The sequence below is a fragment of the Cottoperca gobio genome, chromosome 10 (assembly GCF_900634415.1).
Source record: "Cottoperca gobio chromosome 10, fCotGob3.1, whole genome shotgun sequence".
NCBI classification, from domain to species: Eukaryota; Metazoa; Chordata; class Actinopteri; order Perciformes; family Bovichtidae; genus Cottoperca; species Cottoperca gobio.
Window position 1 is genome coordinate 16,622,476 of NC_041364.1, and position 18,836 is coordinate 16,641,311.

Here is an 18,836-nt window from a genome sequence, read left to right on the forward strand (position 1 = left end):
CGATCTCTTATCTCCCAATTACAGCAGATTAGAACCAATGATATTGCCTTTGATCCTAAGTGTGCGGGGGCTCTGGGGAAACAGTGACATTTCCGTCTGATGCTTGCCGTATGTTGGCAGGGTTCTGCTGGGACCAATTAAGTTAATATTTAATGTGTGTCCCACTCTTGATGGGCCCAGCCAAGGCTGGCGCAGCAGCAGAGGAGACATGATCTGCGTTTGGTAGCGCCCTCACTGTGCACTCGGTTGTTCACAGCAAGACCTGTGGGAGAGCTTCACTGATGTTCTGCCATCCCACAACTGATTGAAACACCTGCAGTGAAGCAGAGAGAAACCTAACAGTATCATCTAATTAAACTGAAAGGGTGCCCACCAAGGTGTTTGTCTTAGGATCGAAATATGATGCAGCTGCTTTTTTATGTTTAGCTGCAAAATTCACAATCTGTCAGCTCTTGGTGTGAAGGAGAAAACGCTCAGTTTGTTTACCAGCTTAATCCACGTTGGAATTGTGGAACATAACAATATATGTTTATTGATAATCAAATGTTCTTCCTTTACGCCCACATATCTGTGTTTGTAAGGTCAGTGTGGTTATAGGCCTACAGTTATGATTTTGTTTTCTTCTAAGGTTGAAGCACAAGGCAGTGTTTCTGTATTGAGTGCTCGACGTTTTGAGGGAAAAGCCATGAATACTAATCCAGTAGATTTTGCAACACATTTCTGGATTTTTCTTTTTGCCATGTTAGCGGCACGGCTCTTTGGATGGCAAGGTTGATCCTCCACTTTGGTCCAGACAGAAGTATCTCAACAACTTTTAGATATATTACCATGACATTCATGTCCCCAGAGGAGAATCCTTCTGACGTATGTGATTATACTTTATACACTATACCTGTTTAACATCAGTTAAGTTATGTTAACATTGTTATTGTGAGCAATGAGTATGTTAGCATGCTGATGTTAGCATTTAACTCTAATCCCTGCTGTGTCTAAGTGTAGTCACAGATCACAGGCACATGATTGTAGACTCTTTAATCATAATTTTAGTGAGTTTAAGGGACATTTAACGACTATAAATCTTCCAAAATGGTGAGGAAACGTTTGAGTTAACTCCCTTTGTACTCCCAGTATTGTATTTCAGACTACACAATTTACGCTTTCATCAATATTCATGTAATGAGGCCAATGCATTCAGCTTTCGGTCTCTGGATTGTAAAAATGTATGTTCTTGTGTTAAATGGGTGTTTAATTGATGTCCAACTGGTTAAACTGTGGCTCCTAGAGTCTTTTATACAGCGTTTGACCTCAAGCTATTATTCTTATTTGCGAATAAAAGGGCTCATAAACACTTTATGTGCTCCCTCCACTATGACGTTTTCTTCCTGAGCTGCATTTGAGAAGAAATGTTTTGCTTTTATGTATCGGAGGAGAGAAAACCAGCTTTTACAAAGTGTAATTCAAACAGTTTTTCTGATCACTCCATCAAAAATAGTTACTGGCAAGAAATTCCAAGGAAAGAAATACAGAAGAGCATAGCCCAGTAATTGCTGGTATTAAGTTAAACAAGACAGTCAGCTTTATCACCGAGCCCAGCAGAGAAATTGTTTCCGTATTATATTTCTGTGTTCCTGTGTGCTGTTTTCTGCCGTCCTGCTCTGTGATTTATCAGGCAGAATGTGCATCTTTTCCCGAGCAAACACAGTCCCCATTTATAACTGAGTAGACAAGTCCCTTCTATTTGTAGTTATTAATCAGAGTTGACTGTAGCGGGCACGGTCACTGGAGCTCAGACTGATAGACTCTCAGTCAGAGAGGAAAAGCCTGTCACATCCTGCTGACAAATACACAGATTTATGGAGCCCACATAGCCAGGCTACTCTATAAACAAATGCATTTGCCTGAAAAGTGCCGCTCTGAAAATGGATCGTCGCTATGAATGCACATTTTTAAACACATGAGGGCACAACATTGCTAAGAGTGGAGGGGTGAGGATGAGTTTATGAGGATATTAAAGCCTGTATATATCTCTCTGTTTCATGACATGTAGCTTGACTAATTAACAGATCAAACGTTACTTATAATCCCCATCAGGGCTAGTTAAGTTATTACAGACCAATCCAGAACAATACAAGACCACATGTAGTAGCTTGACCGTGCTTGCGAGGAAAGTAGCATATTTAAATCTGCAGCTTTGAACCCGTCCAGTTCTTTTTATATATTTATATACAATGTGTGTGTGTGTGTGTGTGTGTGTGTGTGTGTGTGTGTGTGTGTGTGTGTATATATATATATATATATATATATATATATATATGCCTCTGCTAATACTTTGATTTCCTGCATCCGATGGCTGGCTGTTTCCGTTGCAAGAGAGAGTTTGGTGCAGCCACTAACCTCTTTCTGTCAGCACCAGCCCGAAGAGATTAGCTGTATGAGTGTCTCTTGTTTCCCAGTGGAGCCCAGCCCCAGTCCATCACAGTCCCAGCTCTGGTCCAAGCCGGGAGGATGAGGGGATGGGTGAGGAGCGGGGTTGGGAGATGAGTGAGTGAGGGTGGGAAGGGGGTTGAAGTCATAGAAAAACTGTGGCCATGATTGCAGTAATCCTGTTATCTCTCCTGCTAAAGCTGGCCACTCTAGTGACCTGGAGACACAAATGTTAAGCCGCCTCTGTCTCTCTCCGCTCTTGCTCCTACTCTTTTCACTCCTCCCTGCTCTATCTCACTCTCTTTAGCCAGTCTCATTGAATGTCAGGGGGTGGTCTTGGCTCTGCCCGACTCTAAATTCACAGTCTTCACACACCACAGGCTATCTCAAATTCCGTCAGAACAAAAGGGGTTTTTCTCTTGCAGTACTTGAACTTCTTGCCCATCTCGTGCATCTTAATGTGTCCACAGTTGTACAAGGGGTCAGGGTGTCTAAGGAGAAACTGCTCCTCTCATCTTCACTGACTGCACATGCAATTTAGCGCCGAGTTGATGATTAATATGTGATTTGATAAACTAATTTAAAACCTTGCATTGTTTTCCCCCAGAAAGAGTAAATAATATGGTCAAATGTAGCTTCTCATCTATTAACTCGCTCACACTGTCATTTGTTAACAGGATAATGGGGCGTAAAGAGGGCCATTATTCTCTCAGTCCAGAACATATGCAGGGACCCTGCACACAATCACACTCTAATACACACTCACAGGCACTCATAAACAATATACAAGCGAGACAGTGCAGTGTCGTTTGAAAGCGATAACATGTGTTTCCACGCTTTAAAGACGGAAGTCTATCATCCCATGTTGTGTATTTCCCCTCAGTCGGCTCAGTGTCCCTGTCAGGCAGTGTCATGCCCTAGACCCTGTTTGATAGTAATCCCGCCGTGTCAGCCTTGAACCTGACAAACTGCTAGACAGGCGACTTAGTATTCATTCTAGTAGCTATATGTTGATGATAAGGTAATTGGCATTCTGCACGCTTTCTCTTGCTAGCAGGCCTAAAGATCTGCTGCTATAGGTCAAAGACCTGATCAAAGTCCACCAGCCCCAATTTGCAATGCTAATCGCCCCCAACAAATAATTGTCCTTAAGAACTGCGTTAAATGAACCTCTCTGGAAGCCCTCATAATGTGCCTTTTGTCTGCGTAACAGACATAATAGCGGAGGGCTTTTAATTCTGTGGAGAATGCGCTGCCCCCTGTTATTAACTCTTTAGACCTCGACACTTTGATTCAGAGCCATTGTCTGACCTTCCCACTCCGAGTAAGTGGTCTGGGTAACATCACAAGGCTCCGGTGTGGCAGCACAGTGAGGAGAATATTCCAGCTGGCTACATACAGTCAGATCATTGTACATCTTTAATGTGTTGTGGCCTTCGTGTGAAAGGAATGAACCAATGTAAATGTAGGAGCCGAGATGGATAATCACAGGGGGCATAATATCAGTGTTAACAAGAAGATAAGAATTAAGCAAACATGGAAATTACCAATGCGCTGAGCAAACATGGAAATGCAATTCTCGGGGCCGAAACCGAGAAAGTGCTTACTCGGTGAAGAAGAGAGCACATCAAATAACAAAAGCTGGTAGAGATTCCAAATGGATAATTAACAGCTTCCTTTCCATTATAATTGGAATCAGTCTATCTCGTTCCTGGGAAAGAGGGCAGAAAATATAATCTGTGCTGTGCAGATAAAAATTACTGCCATTCTCCACCTTAATTAGATGTCTTTGCTGAAATCATACCATGGGCAGCGATGCTGGCATGCAGCGCTCAACATATGGCCACTATCTATACAGACATCTCGCTCTTCAAGCCTTTGTCTTTGAGATATGTCTCTGAGACTCCGAGGCGCATTCTTGCTGCTTGTTTTCCCTGTGCTGCCATCTTGTTTCCCTCCTCAAACAGATTAAAAGAACATATCTTATTTCTAGAGGTCTGTTTTCCTCTGTTGTAATATGCTCCTCCGACTGGAGCTAGCTCATGTGAACGCCATCCAAAGTATTGGATTCCTAAAGGTTTGTTCAGCACAAAGCGTCCAGCTCAAAGTGAATTGATAGATCAGAGGAAAATGGGGCGGATATTATCATTCCATTCCAGATGGTCATTTGGATGGCAACAAATGGTCCACTGAGCACGTCCCACAGAGATTAAAATATTAAGCATGCATTTACAAATCTCTCCTGGCACAAAAACAAAAATGAAATTAAGGGGATTTGTCATGCGAGAACAATGAGCAGTTGACTAATGGCTCGTTCACTTACTTCATCACAGCCCAGGTAGCTAGTAGGCCGGGATGGCTGCCGTATTTGCATGCTAATGCAGTTTCTGGGCGCACACACACACACACACACACACACACACACACACACACAGGCAGGGATCAACCTTGTGGTGACATTAAGGCGCTGTGGAGACAAGTCGGTCCAGCCCGGTGCGGACGCATGCAGGGACACTATCTTCCCCTCTCTGTGTGTGTGTGTGTGTGTGTGTGTGTGTGTGTGTGTTGCACATTATAAAGTGTGAACAGGAAGCTTACACATTTATGAATTGTTTGCACATGTTCACTTGCCTCTGACTGTGATGGTTAATGTGTTTCCTCTCAGCCCTGACGCTCTCTTCTCCCCGCCTCTCTTCCCTCTATCATCAGGAGGTGATGCAGATGGAGCGGCAGCTCGGGGGTCGGCTGATTGACGAGCCTCACATCCTGCTTTTCAAAGACAGCTACCACAACCTGCGCCTGTCCATCCACGACATGCCCCAAGCGCACTGGAGGAGCAAGCTGCTAGCCGGCTACCAGGTGTGTTGGACGGCCCTGGGGGGCTGCAGGGGCAGAGGAGTCACTCCAGATCAGAGCGGGAGCACAGAGATGTAATAGAAATGCCTGGCTGAATCTGTCAAATTTGTATATCAGCAGTAATAGGACTTTCTAATGTGTTTGTTTGTATACTCAATTTAAAATCCATGTTGTCTCGAGTTATTTTAAATTACACCATCCAGATAAATTAAAGAAGAACGTAGTACGTGGCGGCAAAGCAACGTAACCGAGTAATCAAAAGTTCTACAGAAACACTTTTTATTGTTAATGAGGGTCTCTGGAAAGTTGTTTTAATCTTAGTTGTCTTGGAGTTTTAATTAATTATGTTTTGGTTTCCATTTGTTAACTTTAAAGATTCACACAAAAGAGTGTTTTTCAGCCTGTTACAACCTTTTAGTTCTTGGCACTGTGCGCAACTTGAAGTCGTTTGTTGGAAGTCTTTTAGGTGTGTGTGTACCTCTGTGCATGTTTTTGTCTGCTTGTGCTTCTCTGCGAAATGTTAATGTGTGCTATAATGGAGCTGGGACATGTGCACTAACCCAGAGCTGGATGCTGATTGATTATCCAAGTTGTCGCTCTCAAAGGGAGCTCAGATGAAATATTAGAGCACGATGTAAAATTCTCAAACTTTGCATCCTGAATCTTGGAACCTCTACTGTCCTGCAGCCCGGCGACGACACGAGACATGAGGATTGTTCTAAGAACTAGAAAAGGCTCCGGCTGTAACTCTGGAAACACTAAGCAGCAGGTCCCTATAGAGAACACACGGACTCTGCCAAGCAAGCAGCGGAAGCAACAATGCTCCCAGAACGGAGGCTTATTTCTCTGGACTGTGTCTGTTCATTTGGAAGTGTTATTCCCCTCTCAGCAGTGTGGTCAAAAAAGGCCTTTAGTCTCCCTGGGGCACCCGTGGAGACTTTTGTGCATTTCATCCGGCTCCCTCCGTCACCCGTCTGCCTGGGTAACAGTGCCCCCGCTTGGTTAGCAGCGTGATCTGCAGCCCCACTTCACTCGGACTGAGTTCTTGTCAGCTGTTGAACCCAGGGTGAAGTCAGGAGTTTGTGTTCCCTGCTTCTTCTTTTTTTTTTCTTCACGGTTACCCCTTTGTTGCTCTTGCAAATATGCAAATGAGGCATGAATATGGAGCAAGAGGGAGAAAGATGTAGAAATTGTCAGCCTTGAATAAATCCTTGCAAACACTCCCTGGTAGACACACGGCGGTGCTGTTCAGTGGTGCTATTATGCACATACATCTCTGTAACATGATGCATTTATAAGATTCAAAGCAGAGCTGTGTTGCGTGTGATGTTAACACTTTGACACCATCAGCATCATGTGTTGCTCTGCCCAGAAATGCACACAGAGTACGCACAGAGGCTGAATCAACTCAGAAATAATGGAAAATGTTCCTCATGCCAGAGATGTAGATATGGTTATCTCTTAAAATAAAGTTAGTTTGACAGCTTGTGTAATCCGCTCAGACAGATTTGAACTCCCGTCCTCAATAATGGCCCATCATCTCCCTTTAACCTTCCCGACTGCCGTCAGTCTGCTGCCTCCGGTATATTTAGCCGTTTTCACCTAACGATGACAGCTTATGTCGGGGTAATTAATGATGATCTTGGCGTATTGTAGGCAGGCGGTCCTGTTATGGCGTGTTTCAGACATGCAGTTCTGACTGTGCCACTGCATGTTTCTTTCTGCAGGAGATCCCATTCTACCACATCTGGAACGGCTCCCAGCGGTACCTGCATTGCACGTTCACTCTGGAGCGGCTCAGCCTCAGCACCTGCGAGCTCACCTGCCAGCTGTGCGTGTGGCAGGTGGAGGGGGAAGGACAGAGCTTTAGCCTCGACTTCAACATTGCCAAGGTAACGTTCAGCAAAACAACTCACTTAGAGCTAGCAATTCATTATGCAACCACCATTATTTTTGCATAAAGGATTTCTTCTTATACCGTGCATGTTTTGTGAAGGCTGTGCTTTATGGCTTTCATCCCTACCAGGACACCCGAGCTGTGGACGCCGAGTTTCTGCTAATGGACAGTAGCGCCACAGCTCTAGCGGGGCCCAGCGCCTTCCAGATCCCGTACCTCATCAGGCAGAAGATCTGCAGCAGCCTGGATGCCCCCTGTCCCAACGGAGCCGACTGGAGAATGCTAGCACAAAGACTTAAACTTGAGAGGTAAATACAAACTGTACAACACCATAATGCCTTATCTGATCAATGATCTGTGCAGCGGCCGGAACAGGCAGCTTACTCAAAGGCTCTCAGGAAATGCAGCGGAGCCTCATTTATCCAATCCCATGGAGAACAGAGGCTGCGCAGCAGTACGAGTACAATATTCGACACGCGACTAATTAAATAATGAACATGTAATCACACTGATTGTGAAAGGTCATTCTAACGTAGAGGTTAACATGCTACAATGAAACTCCACCACTTGCACACAATCAGTGCACAGTGCATCACAGCAGTCGCATGTTATTCCTTAAGTTCAAGTAAACAAAGTTCTGCCTGAGCAAGCTAATCCTCGTATGACACAGCTAACGTTATAGGATTAATGTGGACTTGATGGATACAGCTATCATTTCTGAGAGAAAAACACAACCGCCTTCTTCCTTCTCCTCAGAACAGGTAAGCAGCTTAAAGTCTGGGGCTAAACTTGTACCTTCTACATTCTGCTTAACAGTTGTAATTGGAAAAGTAGCAAGCTAGCTGCTCATCAGCGGCAAAAAAAAGACTAACCGGGTTTGGATCTGTGCCGACCGCCATTCATTATCACAGTTACTGTACTTTATCACCGGCGCACCTGCAATAGAAAGCAGCCAGCCATTGATCCCTTATCCTCCTCCAATTTAATTTCTACCTTCGTAATGAAATCAAATAGGTACACTTAATTTGTCCACTCAACTTTATTTAGCCCAATTAATCACAAATTGAATTGATGCACTACAGGTTTAATTAGCAGTGTTTTGCTCAACATAATCAATTCTCATTTAGGCCTCAGGAAGGAACAACTGCTCCGTTGTTTGATCTGTTCTTAACAACATGTTTTCCTGAAAAGGCAGCAGCTTGGCATTCTGTCATGCTGTAGCTCTGCGTTTGTTTTCCGCGTGTGTAAAACGTTCAGACCGAGCGGAACGGGACCAATCAATAAAACTTAAAATGCCAAGAACCTTTTTATTTGATCTTTCTCCCCTAAGACTGAGCAAACAGCTGTGTCTGAGCCATACAAGATAAGCTGGTGTTTCACACAGCGAGGTGAATAAGCGGGACTGACACGTCGTACGCTAAGCTCTGTCTTTTTTTAATTTTTTTTCCTGAATAATGACATAGAGGTTTGTTCCCAGACAATAATTTGACCAACACTTCCCTTTGTTGTGTTCTCCCGACGCAGAGGAAAGGCTGTGTGCACTATAGAATCCAATTGACTGAAAATAGCAGAGTGGCAGTGTGTACTTCCAAAGCAGTCACATGTTTATAAGCATCACAGAATGCTTCACTGGACAAACAGAAGGTACGAGGAAGTAATGGACTCTGTCTGACCTTTCTCAAGGTGAAAAGGCTGTTTTAGGCTTCTTGTGTCACCCCCACCCACCAGGGGGGGAAAACACTCGCACGACATAACCCTTCTTTGTTCTAAGAGTTTACTCTGTCCTCTTTTTCTTAAATGCCATGTGTGCTCTACATAACAGTTAAGGCCCCAGACATTTGGAGAACAGAAAAAGGCCATTCAATCAAACAAGCATCTACTGGCTACCGCGGGGATCAGGTCCCACTCAACATCAAATATACAGCTGGCTGGGGCCACTGCTTTGTTGTCATTGATTGGGTTTGATCGTAAAGGTTCTGCTCCTAAAATGGAAAAGGTCACTTCCGACTTAACTATGAAAAGTGTATATAGGATTTACTATATGGGATTTAGGGCAATTTCAACATCAAATAAAGAGGAATAAGGCTTATGCTGTTAAGCTTCAGATGAAAGTTCTGTATTTGATGGCAGTTTCAGGAGCGACTGTGTTCTTTTATCTCTGATCATTTTTTTACTTAGTGCTCCAACACAGCATATTGAGGTGTAGCAATATAACACACAATAAAACTTGGCATTGATGGAGTTACAAGAAGCAGCAGCGCTATAAAGTACCGGCTGAAAAGGTTTTCTTAAGACTCGGTTACTGTAGCGAACATTAGAGGCTGTACGCTTTGATATGTGCACATCACTTGATTGAAAAAAACCGTGTCATTGTTCCCTCACTGTTATTTCCATGTTGTTCTCTCTCTGCAGACACATGCGTTTCTTTGCATCCAAAGCGAGCCCAACCTCTGTGATCCTGGACCTGTGGGAGGCACAACATTTCTACAGCGGCAACATCAACCAGCTGGCCACGGTCATGGCTGACATTGGCAAACAAGAAGCCATGATATTCCTGGTCTCTGATGGCGAGTGCTAACCCAGAAAAGGGGGAGAAACTGGTGCAGAGGAAAAGTACAGAACACAACAACAACAGGAATCCACGAGCAGAGCTGTCCCCATGTCCCTCTTCTTCACTTTAGAAGACATAAGGGTTTATGTAGGATTCAGTCCCTATATCCCACCTAACAGAGTCAAAATGTTTAAATGACAAACCAAATGAGAGTTGGGGAGTGTGTGGGAAATGTATTCATGATCTCAGTAAAGAAAAAAACCTTAATTTTCATTCAAAATTCAAAGTTAGGTTGGGCCACATTAATTCTACTTAACATAACATTAAATTAAATTCATGCCTTTTGTATAAATAAATAACCATTTATGGCTAATAAGGAGCAATATGCAAACGTGATGATATTACTGATGCCAATATTGCAAATGTAATGAGTAATCTTTAAAAGGGATGTGCCAGTCATTTCAGGTTAAAGAGAGCAGGCGACATATGCAATTGGCATGTTGGTTATATGACATAATCTCAGACACTGAACAGATTTTCAACATCAGGGTCCCTGAACGCCCCTTCCCAAACCCAGTGATATGTAGGTGTACGTTATGTGTGTTATCGTTTGTTAAAACGCATCAGACAGCTTGTAGCACATCCTGGATTTGCAGGGTTTAAATTAGATTGTATGTCAGAGGTCCAAAAACCCAAGTCATCTTGTTTGCGTTTTAGTGCAGCCGGTATCACTACTGTGAATGTAACATGTTGACATCTTGATTCAGCGAGACGCTTCACAGCTTCCCTGCTTCTAAATCAATGTTTGTACGGTTTGGGTTCTTTGAAATCTTTGAGGGAGGAGGGAGTAATATCTTCACTAAAGTAATGTTTCAGAAGCCATTTCCATTCGAAGCCTGTGATATTTAATGCGTCCAGTTTGTTTCACGTCTTTCATTACCCCCCAGCCGTCCATTGTGGCGTTTCTAGTTTTGAATTCCACCACTAATGAAGGAGCCATAGGGCCGAAAGGCGTTTCCAGCTGCATATATGTGAACACTGAATGTCGTCAAAACTCATTTCTGAAATGACATTTTCCCCCCGATTACATTAATTCTGTAGCAGAGATGATGTTTAACATAAAAGCATGGCCAAAAGGGTTATTATCCCATTTGAATAATGCAGAGCACTTTCCCCACACAAAATCTGACAACAAATTCTTCAAAATCTTCAGCAGATTACTGGCGTTGAAAGGGTAGTTGTGTCGCTTTGTTTTTAGAATTCATAAAGCAATGTTGGTGGGAATTCTGTATTTGCTGTGTGGCAAACAGTATTTCCACATCAAAGAAACACCTTTTTTTCCTTTTTGTTATTTCTAGCCAGAATGGCAAAAAAAAAAAAAAAAGATCCAGCAGATTAATGCAACAAACTATATACTGCAACCACGTATTTGCTTATTATATTTTGCGACTTTGCATTAATTTACACAGTTATTATAATTTCTTTATTAATGGATTTGTCAAGGTCTGGCAACATTAATACACAGAGTATCTTTAAAGTCCACTGTTTCAGTAATAATGCTTTTGAAAAGGTGCGAGCAATCCCAAATTAGCCATAGTTCTCTCTCCGTCTGCCTCAGGGTTGCATGTGAAGTCTGTTGAAGCTATAACGAGAGCCCTTTTCATTTAATCCCTTCTTATTCAAACAGCTAGCACAGCCCATCCCACCAGCTCCTGTGGCTTCAACCTTTAACACTAACTGGAGCCTCTTTTATGATTGTCAGATATTTAGAATGTACATTTATGTTTCCGTGTAGTGGGGGAAAAGTCTGTTTTCTGTTCTCCTTTTTTTTTTTTTATAAAATCTTAGACGTTACATTTTTGTGTGGCATCTCGGCTCCTGTTGGCCCTTTTTTCCCCCCCCCCCCCTCCTCTTAAACACGCCTCCTCTTGACCGACAAGTTTTTACAAGCCCCAGTACGATTTGATGCGGAGATGCCATAAAATATGTTTCCCTTTTTTTTTAATTAACAAAAAAATAAAAACCTTAGATCAAGCCCCTTTCAGATAAAATGGCGATATCACCTTATATAAATCTTTTCATGTTGAAATGGATCATAGTCACATGTAATATGTAAATACTTTTTCTACCAGCCGTGTGCTGTCACTTTGCATACTGTATATCAGCAGAATTGGTAACCAAAGTTTTATGAGTATCATTTGAGGCCACTACATCCTCACGTTGTATCCATTGAATATCGTTTGTTTTACCTGCAGCTAGCATAGAATAAGTCAGAGTTGCGGACTTAAAGTCCTAAATCCTTTCTTTCTCTCATTTCCTCGCTTTTGTCTTTGAGGCAAGTAAATGCTGTTTGTTCAAGCGGTAATATGTGTCGGTTTATTTTATCACTTTGTAAAGAAATGTAAATTATATTTTAATATGAAGCCAAAAAAAGACACTTAACTGGCGCAGCATTTGTCGAGTCTAAACCGTGACGTGTTTGCCTATATACTGTTCTTTGGCGATCTAGCAGTGAAGACTTTTTGCAGTGTTAAGGGTTTAGAGACTGTTTTACAGGAAGTTTCTATACATATTTTGTTCGTCCTTACTCTGCATATGTCTACCTGATTATTTCTCTAACTGTAAGCATTTAAATAAAAAGGTGGAAATAGTCACTAATGCTTAGTGAGTCACTACACTGGGACTGTGTGGAGGCTAATTTGGGGAAAGAGGACATCAGTTCTTGGACACAGCACGTTTAGATGAGCCATGGCAGTTGTACAGTCAGACCCTGTGTGAGTGTGTGTGTGTGTTTGTGTGTATGTTTGTGAAATTTTGTCACCGCAGTCATTGTCTTAGATGTGTTGTCGAAGCACATTTCAGTAATGTAATTCACCAGCCGCCAGGATGTTCAGCATCTATCTTCACATCTAACTTGTCCAACAAATCTGAAATTACTGTTCGTGTGATGAATACGGTTCCCTTCATGAAGTCTGGGCCTGATGGTTGTGTAAGACTTGTCAGTAACGCACGCTTTCGTTCAAAGGGTTGATGAGTTCATTCCTGAGTTATGGGTAAAATTGTTACATCTCACAATTGTACTTTGTGTCACTCATTACTATTCAGTGTCAAGGACGTGTGAGTGAGTGAGAGACTGGATGTGTGCATACCCCCCCGTCACTGACTGAACAATAGACTTCTGTACTTGTGAATGGTTTTTCTATTTAGTTCCTTGATTCAATGTTCCTTGCCTTTCTGCAAGTCAAAAATGCTGTATTTATTACATGCCACAGCGCTTATGCAATTGTATAATCCTTGTTTTTTTTTTATCTTGTGTTCCTTATCGTCAATGTAAATTGTTGTCAAAACTTGTGGCAATGGAGAATCTTCTGCTTCAGGAGGTTTTCTGTACTTTTTGGACAATGGTATGGATTTGTGGGTAGAATTTTGGAAATTCGTTTCTAAGTGCTTTCAAGTATTTACTTGGCCTTATGTATATATATATCTATCTATGACATTTCAGAAAGGTATGTATAGTAATTCAACCTGAAATTGTTGTAAATAAATTATATATTGTTAAATCAAGGACTGGATCTCTCACTTGAAACATTAACCGGCGTTGTTTATAAGATGCATATTTAAAGGACCACACATACCAAATGTTACAGGTTTGTATCGAGTTACAAAGAATCAACATTACTGACTAAAATGTTTAGTTTAAAGGAATACTTTGACATTTTGTTGGTGAGTTTGGTAATCCTGTCTGCTAGCATAGCATAACACTACTTAATTCAGACTCCTTTAAATCACTAGATGGTTATTGTACAATTATTTATATCTACATAGGAGAACATTAAGGGTTCACTAGGGGCTTTGTTATTACAGTTCTTTTAAAGAAGCACGACACCATTAGAAAGTCAGTTGTCCTCTTGTGGGGGCGCAGGTGTGGGGGAGAGCAAAGACAGCCACAACATCAGTCAATAGAAAAAGTACAGATGGGTTCACCGCAGCGCTTGGTATTACTAAATTATTTTTATTTGAAAGGTCCAACAGATATAAAAACACTTACAGGCCCATTCTGAAGCAATATAAATACAACATGACTTGAAAGTACTCTAAGGAATAATCACAATATCAGAGGAACAAAAATCACCTGTGAATTTATTTTTCTTACATTAAAATGTCCAAATGAAAGGATCGTTTCAAAAGCTTTGACTCGTTACGTTGGGAGTGAAACATTTAAAACAAGAATAGCACTTTGTCACCATGACTTTAAAAAATGGATCAATTGAGGATTGTTACAGTTAACTACTTTACTTCTCCTTTTGGCTTCGGCTAATCGGAGCACATACTGCAGTTAGTGCTTCTGTGGAGAGGAGCAGGGGTCCAGTCGAGCAGGAATGGAACACCCCCCCTTTTCTGCTCGACTGGGCCGCCATTACGTTAATGGGCACTGCAGTAAGAGTGAGTGGGGCCACCACTTCTCCACACTTAGTAGAGGAGTAGCGGCAGATCATTACTGCAACATGTGACATTATTAAAGGCTAAATGACTCCTTTCAACTTGGAAGACACTGACCTGATCGTACTTCAGACTGAACAAGAAGGACATTAGGACAGTAGAGCTGTGAGAAATCTTTACTAAATACAATTAAATCTAGAAGAACTGCAGCTGCACTTTTTAAAATGTCTGATCTAAAAGTCAACAAGTTAGTGATGACATGAAACCATTCCTTGACTACTTCCAGTTATACAACACAACAGCATTTGGTATTACAGGCAGTAGCATGTGGACTGTCCTATTAGCACAGTAAAGTATCTATGTGAAGCCAACAGTAAGCCTCAAATATAGAAACAAAGTCTGTAGGATAGAAAAAAGACTGAGTGTGACTAGGTGTGTGGTTGGCAAAGAAGAGATGTAGAATGTGTAGGAGTGTGGTATAGAGGAGGGAGAGAGAGAGAGAAGGGGAACTTCCTCCGAAGACGAAGCTCGCTCGCTCACACTGGAGCGAAGGCATGGCCTTTGCACAGGGGCTTATCCTTCTTCGAGTAGAACGTCTTCCCCTCCAGGTTGATTTGGCAGAGCTTTAAAGATGAAAGGAGACAGACAGATTGGGATATCAGACCTTAACATTGCCAATGTGAATTTACAGTGTTTCCTACTGGCCAGAGCAGGCGCATATTATTTACTTGACTGCATTACTTTCAGTTTTCCTCACACAATGACAGAGATGGAGAGAATGATACAGACTGCAGGTGACAGGGTGAAAGAGAGAGATGGAGGGGAAAGCTTGAGGTCCAGAGATGGAGGCAGATTTTTCAGGTGGCATTGTGCTGGGACAGCCAGAAGAGATGTGGCAAAGAGAGCCCCACAGGGGGCCATATCAATCAAAGTGACTTACAGCACAGACGAAGCACGTATCGTGCCAGCTGTAGCCCAAGGCCTCCAGGAACCGATCGCCGGCATCAATCTTAAAGTCACAGCCGTGGCATTTGGTGCCAAACATCTTCTCATAGTCTGGAGAGAGAGAAAGGTGAGGGGAGGACAGGTGGTGGTGAGCGGCAGAGATATGCAAGATATCCATCAGAATAAAAAAAGAGCATCAACCTCGAGATCAGGTCAAGTCTCCACAATCACCATATGTAAACACCACTTAACCTTTTCATCACACACACACACACACAACACACACACACACGATGGATGAGGCCAAGTGTTGTCTCTTCTCCTCATTTGGCATTTGATACTTTGCTGTTTGTGTTATTTTGTCCACCCACTGTACATGTGTGCCTTCCAGAGTGTAAGGGAGGGATTAGGATGAGGGGAAATTGCTCCAGATACTTAACTGGATTTCTCTTTCATCACAAGGACTCTGGGGAAAGTGTCAGGTTATAATGCCGCTTTTCAAGAGTGAGTGGGTGAGAGCGGCACAATCCCTGAAAGATGCTGAGGCAGCAGAATGTTTAGCAGAGCTGAAGGCATTCAGAGTACGAGTACTCAGGTTGTGGCTTCGCCTCTGATAAAGCTGCGATCCACGTCAGAGCCTCAGTAGTAAGAGAGAAGCATGGCGCCCCGCTAAATCATTTACTGCATAATAGAAGAGCACACACACCATTCATAAAATCCCATAGAGAAATGTATGAAGTAAACTGGAGCTAAATAGATTATAGCAAATGAAAACATCACACTTTATGATTGACTATAGTGCGCGCCAAGAGATTCATGATGTAGGCTCAAGCCAAACCCCACAGCAATAATACATCAATGCAATGTTTTACAAATAGCTTGATAAAGAAAATTTAATATGAAAATGATTCAAGCAAAACTGGAGAGGGGGCGCCCTGCACCGAGCCATTTTTTCCCGAAAGAAACAACTTTATCACAGATTTCAGTTGGCGAGACCTGTGAATCACCCAGTGGAAACATTTTTCACTTTTTCTAGCCCAGCTTCTGTTATGTACCCTGAACTACACCGTGCTTAGCTATGGCATCCATTTAAAGTAAAAGGATAGGACATCTTTTATCAAATAAGCTCGATCACAAGCTTAATGCTGCGCGGCAGGCTGTCAGCTCTCCCTCTATTTATTCTTGTACTTTAGGCCCGGTGCAGATTTACGATAAACATATACGGCTTGATCCATGTGTAAAGTTAGAGGGGGTCTTACATGGGGGGAGATGTTCTCAGTTGGAATCTGCACACTGAGTTTTGAGCATGCTTTGTTTGCCACTGTTTCATAGGTTCTGCTAAAGCGTTACCTTTAAATACTGCCTGCCTTTAATTCAGGTTTAGTTACATTTCCTATTAAAACCGAGGTTTCTGTGGGTTTCACGGTTTCTTCAGTCGTTACTGCTTTTTTCTTTAATTCCTTTCACTGAAAAAACGACATTAATGATGTTTCCCTTTGTTTCCAGCAGAGGATTTTTTTAGCGTGGAGATTCCTTCATCTCTTTTATGAAGCCTCAAGAATGTGCGACAGGGAATTTTGCATTATTGAGTCTGAATGAGAGAAAGACGGGTTCCTTGAAAGAAGGGTTAAAGGTTAGTTTAACCATTACTTACATTTATTGTGTTTCCACAAGATGCAGGTGTTTGCAGGTGTTGAGTGTGTTTGGAAAGGTCAGTTTAAATGGACCGATTATAAGTATCAGATTCACGACATTATAAAAGCATAGACGGTAATATCAACTTAATTTAATTTAGAGGCACATCTTGCCCTCTGCTTTACACCACAGATGGTGTCGCTACTCCCTTAACACAGAGCATTAAAAGTAGCAGATCTGGGTGCAGATAAAGTATGTTTTTTGTGTTAAAGCTGAAATAAAATCCTTCATACACAAAACTGTTTAACTACTTTGTTCCAAAAGAGCTATCTATTTATTTTAAGATAGTTTGATAGCATTTGTGTTATAAAAAGGAAAGGCCAAGGAATGGTTAGAGGGTACGATAACGTTTCCATTTCAGTTCATTTTCTCACCTTTCTCACAGTAGGGTTCGCCCTCCTCCATGTAAAAGGCTTGGTTCCTGATGGCATTCTTGCAGGCTGCACACTTGAAACACTGAACATGGTAGGTCATCTTCAGGGCATGCATGATTTCCTGATATTGGGAGAAAAGTTTGTACATTTTTTTAATTTCAGCTTATCTGCAGTACAGTGTAGACCACATCCATATATTCTTGTGCAGAGAAATCTCTGAAACAGCCGGCCTTGTGTAAGAACTCCCTCCATGTTTGGATTTTCCATGTGCAGCGGTGCACTTCTTACCCCTGTGATCTTCTTTTTGCACTTGGAGCAGTTGGGAGCGTATCGGTTATCGTGGCACTTGGTACAGTACACAGACCCTTTCTCCTCGAAGAAGCCGCCCTCATCCAGAACCGCCTTACACTGCGAACACGTAAACTCCTCCGGGTGCCAAGAACGCCCCAGCGCTACCAGGTACCGACCCCTGGAAAACACACACACACACACACACTTAAAATCTGCTACATCACTTTACACTTTACCGTAAACAAGGACCGCTCCAATGGAAATGTGAGGACATGAGTAACAACACTCAGCACATTGGTTCCTTTGTGAAACGAGAAATGTTTTGTTTTACTAGGAACTTTGGAGAGAACCAGTTCTTCAGTATTCTTGCAATAGTGACCAGGATGAGAACAAAGGTTTTCTCTGTTATCTATGAGATCTAAATTATTTCAAAGTCAGCATAATTCTTGTCTCCAAACTGTGTTAATTAAGCTGCCTGACTAAATCTTTGCTGAGAACATACAGTGTGTAAGTGAAAGGAGCAAACATGGATTTATTTCACCAGAATAAAATACTCTCAAACCTTATGATTTTGTTGCAGGCACCACATAACGGGGTCCTCCCGCTGTCTTCGGGCACCTGCTGCGCTGCCTGCATGATGGAGCTGCGGTTCTGCATCGGCGTCGGCTGGACCGGCTGCTGGTGCTGAGTCACGACGGTGCTGGTCTTATCTGGGCGAAAGCGGTCAGCGAAATTAGGGTCAGTGACCCACGGTGGGCGAGAGGAAGGACCTGAACTGCCTGCTGCTGCTGCTGCTGCTGCTGTCTTGGAGCCTGGTCCAGAAAAAAACAGATTGTGTTTCTGGAATTACAACACTTGGAAAAACTTGGCTGTGACTTTGAATAATTTCACAATGGCAGGGGGACACGTTTATGTAATACACACACCCCCCCGCCTCCCTCCACCCCTGTTGTTTTGCCACAACATACATATTTTGCGTGTCACGTTGTTGCCGCTGATGCACATGTATTTACACTTAATAAGAATCTATTAGCACAACCTCTACTGGATGCTGCTGGGCTTCTTTATACGCATCAGCAGGAGCAGAAACTCACCATCTGGTTCATCTGCTGCCTGGGCCTTGGCAGGTAAGGGAGTTGGCTCAAGGCTGTGGGAAGAAAATGACTAATTAGAAAAGACACACACACACACACACACACACACATCTCAGTAACCATGGTTACTACTCAATGAACGCCATGTTTGGATATCAACTGTTTCAATTACGCTGTGCTACAGATCACCTTCTGTGTGATCGCTCATAAGCATGATCATTACCATTAATCATTGAACGGGAGTTTCTCACCTGTTGTGGAAAGACGCG

At 42.6% G+C, this 18,836-nt stretch overlaps 2 protein-coding genes across 8 annotated transcripts in view; one reads left to right on the forward strand and one right to left on the reverse strand.

The window, feature by feature from the left end:
- The window catches only part of unc5a (unc-5 netrin receptor A), a 129,762-nt gene extending 116,474 nt beyond the window's left edge, over positions 1 to 13,288 (forward strand). For 3 of the 5 annotated variants that reach the window (XM_029441078.1, XM_029441074.1, XM_029441077.1), the window contains 4 exons: positions 5,134 to 5,283; positions 7,008 to 7,172; positions 7,307 to 7,485; positions 9,590 to 13,288. In XM_029441078.1, coding sequence (XP_029296938.1) covers positions 5,134 to 5,283; positions 7,008 to 7,172; positions 7,307 to 7,485; positions 9,590 to 9,755 — 660 coding nt within the window. In that variant the 3' untranslated portion in view covers positions 9,756 to 13,288. Of the gene's footprint in view, positions 1 to 5,133; positions 5,284 to 7,007; positions 7,173 to 7,276; positions 7,486 to 9,589 lie in introns of all 5 variants that reach the window. The other 2 variants (XM_029441073.1, XM_029441075.1) reach the window with 1 other exon arrangement.
- Positions 13,289 to 13,719: 431 nt separating this feature from the next.
- pdlim7 (PDZ and LIM domain 7) overlaps positions 13,720 to 18,836 on the reverse strand; it is a 31,056-nt gene continuing 25,939 nt past the window's right edge. For all 3 annotated transcript variants that reach the window (XM_029441079.1, XM_029441080.1, XM_029441081.1), the window contains 6 exons: positions 18,568 to 18,620; positions 18,036 to 18,285; positions 17,471 to 17,651; positions 17,183 to 17,303; positions 15,109 to 15,224; positions 13,720 to 14,791 (listed from right to left, as the gene is read on the reverse strand). In XM_029441079.1, coding sequence (XP_029296939.1) covers positions 14,705 to 14,791; positions 15,109 to 15,224; positions 17,183 to 17,303; positions 17,471 to 17,651; positions 18,036 to 18,285; positions 18,568 to 18,620 — 808 coding nt within the window. In that variant the 3' untranslated portion in view covers positions 13,720 to 14,704. The remainder of the gene's footprint in view (positions 14,792 to 15,108; positions 15,225 to 17,182; positions 17,304 to 17,470; positions 17,652 to 18,035; positions 18,286 to 18,567; positions 18,621 to 18,836) is intronic.